The following is a 10,750-nucleotide window of genomic DNA, read 5'->3' on the forward strand; positions in this document are numbered from 1 at the left end:
TAATTATACACACATACATGTATGTATTTAAGAAAGATATGTAATATATATTAATATTTATGTATATTATCTAAATCATATATAAATATGTATATACATATATATATATATATATATATATATATATATATATATACACATACATACGTGTGTATATTCACATATACATACAAATATATACAGTACACACATATTATGTAAACAAACTTTGATTTTGGATGGGATTAATCACAATTAATCGATTTGACAGCACAAAAAAAAAACTTTCAAATATTTTCAGTTTATGTTTTCTCTTCTTCTTCTTCTTAGTATTTAAATCAATATAAGTAAAGTTCGGTCATTTTCACATTTGTTGTTCCCTGACCCTCTGGTTAAGAAACCAACTACAAACTATTTTCCACCATTCGTCTTTCACAGACCATGTAAATCAAAATTCATTTTGCAAACCCATTCAATCAGTGCCAAAAGTTGAATAAAATGAATTTATCATAGTTACTATTGTTTTTATTTGTTTGTGGCAACTGTTGCTATAATAACCCACAAATGTGGTAATCAGCCACCACTGTCAGTAACAACCAAAAAATAAAAAATAAATGGCAAAGATTTTAAAATCTTCTTGTATTGTTTGAATGTTAGTCATGTCTTTACAGTAGCAACACTAACAGTTCTATGCTATTTTAGCTCAAAATGTGGTTGATTAGCTATTGTCATTTCTATGCGAATACAATCCCTTTAAAACACGTTTCACCTCTTTTTCCATAGCTTTTATTATTTGTGGAATGCTGAAACATTTTTCATTAGTAAGATAATGTTGGTAATGTTGGCTTCCGGGATATACAACCTATCTGTATGAATATTTTGGGGAATAAAAATAATGAAGAGTAAAAGGAACTGATGTAATGGGGGTTTGTCTCCCCCTGCTGTCCGGTCCTGATACAAGTACAAGCAGACTTTACATAATACATTACACACTTCATTTATAGAGCACTTTTCATGCAAATGGAGCTTCAACGCATTTTAATAAGAACTCAAAGTTTGAATAATGTATCCACAAGTCCATTAGTACTCAAAAACATCAAATGTTGTATTCTAGATGCTTAAAATAAAGAGCCCACAACAAATTCAAGTTTTTAATGTTTTATCAAAGTTATATATTCATAAACATCTGTTAAAGGTAACCAGAGAAACTGAGTTAGTGGCAGATCACTTTATTTTTGAAAGACGTCACACACTTTACAGTGAATAAAAGGTATCTGGCGTATTTCATGATGTTAATGATATCCACAACAATAAATACAGAGATTATTCCAAAGGTTCAAGATCAAAGGTTCAAATATCACATAGCAAAATAAAAACTGTGTCTAGATGATATACCTGAATAGATAAATGCAATTTTAAATTAGACTGAGGTGAGTGGTACGGATACTGATACTGAAAATACATTATGCATAAATGTCAAGAAATACAGAGAAGGAGGGAGGAAAAAAAAATCTTGAAAAAGCAGCAGTCACACTATCATCTAATTCCAGGTTTAATGTCTGTTGCTTTTAATGTGCCAATCTGGTTTTTCCTCCAAACAGGGGGAATCTGTGAAAACAAACAACAACAACAACAACAACAACAACAAAAACTGTTACAATCATTACTATAATGTTGAAGAGAAAGATAGTAAACATTGAGGATTTTATTATGAGTGTTACGTACAGGAGGTGGAGAGCTGGGTTCTAAATGCCGGCCCAGAAAAGACAGAAGTCTTCTCCAAATGAGTCCACTGCCCAGAAACATGAACCCTGTCACTAACCAAAATACACGCGGATCCTGCACACACACACACAGACACACAAAAATCAATATGGGTTAATAAACAACATGTTCTCAAACAGACTGATAACACTATGCAATGCTGGCAATAACAGCTGAGGTAAAATGTATTGAAACAGTAGTAAAATAGTACCAACCTCTTCAAAAGAAGATTCCAAATTCATTCCAAAAGCCACACCCATCAGACCAAATAAAGAGAGCGAGAAGGTTCCCATGGTGAGCTGGAGGTTCAGTCGCATCATGACATTACGGTGGCTAAAGACAATTTAAGACAACACAGAAAGGGTAAATAGGGTAAAACTATACTTTAACTACACTGCCATTTAAAAGTTTGGGATCTGTAAAAAAAAATATATATATATCTGTAATATTGTGAAATATTGCAATTTAAAATAGTGTTTTTCTATTTTAATATACAAATAAATATAATTTATTCCTGAGATGCAAAGCTGATTTTTTTGCAGCATTACTCCAGTATTCAGTGTCACATGATCCTTCAGAAATCATTTTAATATGCTGATTTATTTTATTTTTTTTGGAACCTGTGATGCTTTATTCAGGATTTTTGAGGAATAAACCGTCAAAGAGAATAGCATTTATTTGAAACTGAAATATTTTGTAACAATATACACTACCGTTCAAAGTTTGGGTCAGTAATCTTTGAAAGAAATTAATACTTTTATTCAGCAAGGATGTGTTAAAGGAGTAAATCACTTTCAGAACAAATTTACAGATAATGTCCTCACCCCTTGTCATCCAAGATGTTCATGTCTTTCTTTCTTTAGTCGTAAGGAAATTATGTTTTTTGAGGGAAATATTTCAGGATTTCATTCCATATAATGGACTTCTATGGTGCCACTGAGTTTGAACTTCCAAAATGCAGCTTCAAAGAGCAAAACTATTGGTTATTTTCTAAAAAAAAAAAAAAAGTTACAATTTATATACTTTTTAACCTTAAATGCTCATCTTGTCTAGCTCTGTGTGTACTCTGTATAGAGATTAAAAAAGTATATATATATTGTAAATGTTTTCAGAAAATAACTGATTGTTTCGCTAGATAAGACCCTTCTTCCTCGGCTGGGATAATTAAGAGCCCTTTGAAGCTGAATTTTGGAAGTTCAAACTCAGGGGCACCATAGAAGTCCATTATATGGAGAGAAATCCTGAAATGTTTTCCTAAAAAAAACATTTCTTTACGACTGAAGAAAGAAAGACATGAACATCTTGTGACAAGGGAGACTTTATCTGTAAATTTTTTTTCTAAAAGTGAACTACTCCTTTAAATTGATAAAAAAATGTTTGTGAAGACTAATATTGCTAGAAAAAAGATTTCTATTTTTAATAAATCATGTTTTTGTTTTTTTTACTTATTAGCTATCAAAGAATCCTGGAAAAGGTATTGCAGGTTCCAAATATCAAACAGCACAACTGTTTCTAACACTGATAATAAATCAGCATATTAGAATGATTTCTTGAAGGATCGTGTGACACTGAAGACTGGAGTAATGGCTAACGAAAATTCAGCTTTGCATCACATAAATTCTATTTTAAAGTAAACTATTTCATAATATTACTTTTTTCTGTATTTTTAATCAAATAAATGGAACTTTGATGAGCATAAGAGACAAAAGAAACATTAAAAATCTAACTGATCCCAATCTTTTGAACGCCACTGTAATACTTTTAACAATTCGTTTTCAACTATACCTCCCCAGTTAATCACAGTACATTAAGACAATTTTGTAGCATTATAAGTTTTCTAAAATGCTGTTTAAATATGAAAATATTACATTAAGTAAGCATGAGCAATTATTCTCAAATGTACATAAATTCCCAGAACAGAAATCTGAACACTGGATAAAACAACCTTGAAAATTATCTTGTTCCATTTTGTTGACATATTTAATCTTAATGGTTTTTACAGACAAGATTTTGGATATCTCTTTTTAATCATCCCATAAATCAGAAATTACTGTCAACCACAAAAAAATAAAAACACTATTTTTAATGGTTTTAAGAATAAAATGTTATATAAATAAGGCAAATGATGTGTGAACACACTTCTCTGTATAACCTTCAGAATATAGATACGAATAAAACGGTCCAGTCTGAGGTGAATTAGTGCTACAAAAGTGGAGATTTCTGTCTCAGTGCAGGATAAAAATTCATTTGAAGAAAATGGCCTTTTAAAGATACGAATTGTAACTGAAATCTATAGACACAAACACATAAAGTGCAAAAAAAAAAAAAACACTTAAATGTGTATTTTTTATCTGTTCTTTCCACTAGTCTAAAAGAAGACAAGTTATGAAACCTGAAATCTCAAAACTGACCAGCACATTAAAAAAAAACACATTGGTTGTGCCTGAAATGTCTTGCCTTAAAAGAAGACTGTAAATAACAGATTAAATTAATAGTAACTTCTTAATTAACTTGATTCTTAACTAAACTATTTTCAATATAAAACAAAAGGAGAATTTTAATTTCTGGGTGAACTATTCCCTTGAGGCATATAACCTGCATATAAATCTGCTCTTTCAGGTAAATATTTTTTTTTTTTTAAAATCAACATAATTTGATTTTGCAATCATGATTCAGTTGCAATAATCTGATGTATTGTGACTAGGGATGAAATGGTATAATCAATATTGTGGTATCGCGATAGTAAAAGTGTTTTGGTATCATCATGGTCACATGCCGATATGAAACGATAGGTTATCCGGGCAAAAAGTGGTTTTAAAATATAATTAAACTTTTTATTCTAACATAAAAGGTCTTTAAAGTTGTCTTTTGGGGCATTAGATCTTGTTCCATTAGCTCTAATTTTCGGTTAATTCAATATAAAGTTATCCATAGATTAGGGCTGGGCGATTAATCGAAAAGTAATCGAAATCGACATTCAGAACCTATAATCGATCAAATTTTTCCAGGTCAATTATTTCAATTACTTTCCCTTTAAAAACACTACTGCGTGTGGAGTCACGTGACCCCGCTCCGTTACGTTGCGTTATTCCGCCGACATGTCGATGGAGAGCTTAAACAGTATTTATACAGTAAAAAGTATTTACAGGATATACAAGAGTAATTTTATTTAGAAGAGATACTGCTTATTTTCTACTTTTAATATTTATTATTATTTTATAAATAATTTATTTTGTTTCCAAAAGTGCAAGTTATTTATTTTCACTAATTTAAGAAAAATGTGACTTTTCGTTTTAAGCAATGTGTGCTTTAATTTCAGTTGTTCAACACTGATGTTCAATAAATAATCATAGATAGTAGATAGTGTGTGCACCCTTCATTCAAAAATCTCTCACTTGTAATATGTGCGCATATTTACTGTACAAAACTTGTCAGTGAACTATGAGGGCAAAAAAATAAATATTATTTAAATATAATTAAATATAATTTTATTAATAAATAAAATAATCGTTCATTAATCGTAATCGGGTTAAAATGTTCAATTAATCGAGATTTTGATTTTAGGCCAAATCGCCCAGCCCTACCATAGATTACATTACTCTCGTACCAAATTACATAATATTTATCCGTCTGTGTCCCCTCTGTGTATCAAATGCAAGTCTAATGAGGGTACTTTGGCTCACTTATTTTGGTTTTGCCCAAAAATGTGTACATTTTGGACTGAGGTGTTTAGTCTCTACTCGAAGGTGCTTAAGAATGAGTTTCATCCTGACCCGCTTGTTGCAATACTAGGCTGGGCCCCTTCCTTGGATAACTACAGTTCCAATCAAATCCAAACAGTTCAATATGGATTGACCATAGCAAAAAAAGACAATTTTGTTGACATGGAACAAGGAGTTTGCACCTAAATTTGAGACGTGGCTTAGAGAACTCAGTAATGTGTTACATATGGAAAAGATTAGATATGAGATTGCAGGTAAACCAAAGAGATTTTTGCAGATCTGGAAGCCCTTCTTTGAATATTTGGAAGATGATCAAGGGTAACTGAATTTAGCCTTTTTTTTTCTTTAAGTAGGGTGGTTAAGCTGACAAAATATAGCGGTGTGTAATAATTGTATTTTTCCATAATTGGGTATTTATTGGTATTGTCAAGATGTTGTGTTTTTGTTCCTTTTTTTTTTGGTGAAGATTCTGTGTATATGTGGAGATGTCTGTATTATTATTATTATTTTTCCCTTTATTTGCTGGCATGGGGTTTGGAGGATTGTTTTGTAAAATGTGAAAAGCTTTAAATAAAATATTTAAAAAAAAAAAAGTAGTGCATTTTCAAGCATTATGTTTGCTGTCGGTACAGTACCTATCCAGGTTAATGAAGATGACGCTTTCCGAATCATCGATGAGGTCTTTCAGCTCTCTGGCTTTGTTTACCAGCTCCTCTGCTTGCATAAAGTAATTCTCTAGCAGTAACTCCATCTCTTCAGCATGATCTATACCCAGACTGCTCTCCTCACTACCCACATACAAGACAGGCACACCAAGAGATAACAGATGTACACAACAATGATCAGATATTTACACTGACATCAAGTATATTTGTGTACATACAAATGTGTTGCATTTTGAAATAAAAGGCTATGAAGTTGGATTCTGTGAGATGACACTTACAACACTTGCGGGTCGCTCCATTTGGTGAGACAGAGTTCATCTATCAGTTCGTCCTCATCCAGGATCTTCAGCAGACTGTCTTTAAACACTTTAATGTCTGTCTCCAGTTCTGAGAGGCTGCAGGGAGTTAAAAAGACTGTTTTTACTCTCAAAGGAAATTATCACGATACTATTTTAAAGCTCGGCATTGACTGGAAATAATTTTCTACCAGACAGAACACATACTGGATTCATTTTATGGCATATTTAGATATCTAGGGCTGCACAACGTATTTGTTCAAAATATTGGTCCAAAGTTAATTTGTTTTTGTGAGTGATTAACTCTATTAATTGCTATCACAAAATAAATAGAAATAAATAAAAAAAATGTCAATGTTTTTTTTTTTGTGGCGAGGAGAAATTAGGAACCTTTTTTTAACCGTACAATTGTATTATTCCAATAGTAATACATTTCTTATTTTATTTAATGCTATTATATAATAAATCACAATAGTAAAAAAAAATTGAAATGTGGTTTTCGACTTAAGGTTTGTACATTTGATACTTAGAAAGATTTCAGATGTTTCAATAGAGTTAACCCAACTTTCTTTATTTTTTTTCCCCAAGAAGTTTTTTTCCAAATTGTTCTGACATAAAAGAATGGTTTGCATTAAAAACAAAACAAAAAACTTCAAAATGTTTTTTTTTTTTATTATTCTCTATGCATATGTATTTCACTACAAAAATACAACATTCTAATATAATCAACTCTTTCCTAATTAGAACTTACAATATATTCATGTTGGAATTGTCAGAAATAGTTGGAATGTGGTTTTCAACTTAAAGTTTGTACATTTCTTACTTTAACAGGTTTCAGATGGTTTCAATAGAGTGAACCCAACTTTTTTCAAATTGTTCTGAAATTTTAAAAAAAATGGTTTGCATTAAAAAAAAAAAAACTAAAATAGTCAAAATAGTTGTTTTTAATTATTTTCTATGCAGATGTATTCCACCACAAACAAAAAACATTCTAATATAATCAACTCTTTCCTAATTAGAACTTAAAATGCATTTATTCATATTTACTCATTTTTTGTGAATTCATCGTGCAGCCTTAGTACGATAATATCAGAGAATTGTTAATATCATGCATTTTTTATTAACACTGGTGATAGGCAAAACTACATCTTTTCAAAACTGACTAGTCACCTAGCACACACTTTTTAATTAGGTTTTAATAACACAAAACTATCACACACAGACAGACAGCAAAGAGAGACTTGTGGCTTATGCACTATAATGGGAACGTTACTCACAGTAGGCAATTTTTAATTATACAGTACTTGAAATTTATTGCTAACTGCAATTTCTGGCACCTCTAAATTATTCTGCTTCAAAGCACCACCTTAAAAAAACATCACAACTACAAACACAAGAAAAAAACTAGATAAACACACTAGGGGACATTACTAAAAAACTAATCAGCTGTTAGACGACCAAGTCGGCCATTCTGACTCATCCCTAATTAACACGAGAGAAACACAACAAAACAATCGTTTAATAACTCCGGATAAGCTTCATACAACAATTAGCCTACCAATTATGTTACAGCGATCCCTCATTTAGATTAGCTAATAAGAAAGTTAGGTTCTTAATGGTGTAGTTAAATGCCTCTTGCATTTGGGAACATAATGTTCTAAAAACAATAATATGGCTTGGGAAAGACTTTTAGTCCAGTTTCTTAATGAAGTTAATAAACTCACCTCTTGCTGTTAAGCAGGAGCATATGGAGTTTGCTGCGGTCGGCAGAGAGGAGCTTCGGGTCGACCAACGATTCCAAGCAATCCAGAACCTGAGGCTGAACTTCACTGAGCCGCATCTGCAGCACATTCACCTGTGCCAGAACACATGCTTACCCACATAAACATGCAACAACACATGACTGCACATACAATCCGAGACCGAGAACAAAAACATGGACAAAAATCAGATTGTGGGATGAAATAACAAACACCCACTATAAACCCAGATAGCAATAACTCAAAGTAATAAATGTGTTTATGAGGTACTTAAGCCTGCATTAATTTCAAAAACAGTTATATTATGAAATATTATTATATTCCTTCTATTTTAATGTTTTACATTTCACATTTATTCCTGTGATGCCATAGTGACATTTTCAACAGACAATACTCTCAGTCTTCAGTGTGACATGAACCTTCAGAAATCATTCTAATATGCCATTTATATAAAGCATTTCATCCCCCTTAAAAAAATTATAAAACAATAAAATTCACATGCCATTGCCACTGCACAGGACCATGGTGAGCAACTACCGAGCCTACAGGTTTGTAGAGATTTTTGCAACTTTAAAGGGGTCATCCGATGCCCATTTTCCACAAGTTAATATGATGCTTTAGGGTCCAAATGAAAGAATTGTATATACTTTGATTAAAAATTCTCTATGGTAGAGTAAAAAAACATTCATTTCACCTGGTAAAAAATGCCTCTGTTCTCAGCAAGCGATATCAGTACCTGGCCCTTTAAATGATATGAACCTCTGCTCACCCCGCCCTTCAGTTCTGTGGGGCGTGTCCAGTGGCGGACTGGCCGTCTGGACGTTCGGGAGAATACCAGAACGGCCGCTGCAGCAGGACGGCCGTCGGCCTCTGTGCAGCAGTCACAGTTTTTTTTTTCTTCTTTTTTTTTCTTGCTCATAATTTACTGTTGTTCTATGTCAAGATCAATAGGTGGCAACAATGCGCCTACAAGCCCATAGATGCGCAAGCTCACTCGTCAATGCTTGTCACTCAACCGTTTACAAGTGCAGGTGGGAGAAAGAACATGGATACTGCAGGTATTGGTAATAGGGGAAAAAAAGGAAGGAAAAGGGTGTGAAGGAGGAGGCTGCGGCCGCAGCAGCACAGGGACATAGAGATGAGGGACAGGTGCAGGAACAGGGGGAAGTTCCCCAGACAAGTGCAGTGCAACTTGGGCAAGTAAGCATGAAAGGAGGATAATTAGGGTTATTTCCTAGGTAATCTGACTTTAGCAAATGTAATTTCAGGTTGCTACATTTTTATCTATACCCCAATGAAATAAAACTATTGCAGTTTTTACAGTTGATTAGCTATAAAACACGATATAAACATACCGCTGCATTAACATGAAGGCAGAAGAAATATTTAATAAGTAATTAAACCATTTTTGTGCACACTGCAAAAACTCCATCTAATCAAGTCAAAAAATCTTGTTTCCTGCTAAAAAAGTATTTTTAACCTTGTTACTTAGGCCTATATACTAAGCAAGAGTATAAGGTGTTAGATTATTAATTTTATATTGAGTATATATGCCTTAGAGTTCTTACCAAGTGTGATTTGTCTTATTTCATTGGTAGATTATTTCACTTAATTTAAGAAGTTTTAGACTAAAATCAAGTATTTTAAGGGTTAGGTTAGTCGAAAGCTTCTTAAATTAAGTGAAATAATCTGCCAATGAAACAAGAATTTGCTAAGAATTCTCAAAATAAGACAAATATACTCAAAATAAGATTAATAATATAACCTCTTCTGCTCTTGCTTAGTATATAAGTCTTAAAACAAGATCAAAAATACTTTTTAGCTGGAAACAAGATTTTTTGACTTGGTTAGATGAACAGTTTTTGCAGAGCCGTATTTTTTGCACAAATTAATTAAGAGATTAGTAAGTAATAAATATAGTTTAAGATTGCATGCCATTTCTAAAAATTAGTTTTTGTATGTTTTAGGTAGTCACCTCATCTGCATTTTTTTCAGCAGAGAGACATTAAGAGAGTGCTGTTTATTTCTGTGAGTATTTTACACTATGCTTTTAACACATCTTTTAGTCAACATCAGAGATAATGCTATAATTTGGAAGGTAAAACATCATGGGTTAAGATTTAAGTATTTTGAGACCCGTGTCTGCTGCTGATTAGCTTTCACACACATCTGTTGCTGTGGGCTGAGCTGAGTCAAAGTCCAGGGCTGTTTTTTAGTCCCAGTCCGCCACTGGGCGTGTCATTACATAGCACACAGGAGGTGCGTTCCATTCGACCGTAAGTGGACTGCGAAGTGGACTTCACAGGGTATAGACCTTTCTCACAGAAACCGGAAATACGCAATTGCAGGGTATGCAGACTTCCTGTGTAATGTCAACACAGCAGAAAGCCGGGTAATTTAAAATTAAAATGGAGAGAGTCTACACAACTTCCCTCACTGTTGCCAAAGATAACTTTTGCCGACGTGATAAGAGTCGTGGAGGAAAACTCCGTCACAAAGAGCACAAATTGGATAAAGGATATACATTTTTCCACGAAGTTTATCCAGGACGTTCTAAAACGCTT

The 10,750-nt window shown here is 32.8% G+C and overlaps 1 protein-coding gene across 1 annotated transcript; it reads right to left on the reverse strand.

Annotated features, from left to right (window-relative positions):
• Positions 1 to 1,192: 1,192 nt before the first annotated feature.
• Positions 1,193 to 10,218, reverse strand: mrs2 (magnesium transporter MRS2). The gene is made up of 6 exons (XM_073847581.1): positions 8,151 to 10,218; positions 6,409 to 6,525; positions 6,101 to 6,253; positions 1,959 to 2,076; positions 1,705 to 1,818; positions 1,193 to 1,587 (listed from the first exon to the last, which is right to left on the reverse strand). Exons 1-6 carry the CDS (start codon positions 8,264 to 8,266, stop codon positions 1,516 to 1,518), a joined length of 690 nt encoding a protein of 229 aa, XP_073703682.1. The 5' UTR covers positions 8,267 to 10,218; the 3' UTR covers positions 1,193 to 1,515.
• Between the last annotated feature and the right edge of the window lie 532 nt (positions 10,219 to 10,750).

This window comes from Garra rufa, chromosome 9 (assembly GCF_049309525.1).
Source record: "Garra rufa chromosome 9, GarRuf1.0, whole genome shotgun sequence".
NCBI classification, from domain to species: domain Eukaryota; kingdom Metazoa; phylum Chordata; class Actinopteri; order Cypriniformes; family Cyprinidae; genus Garra; species Garra rufa.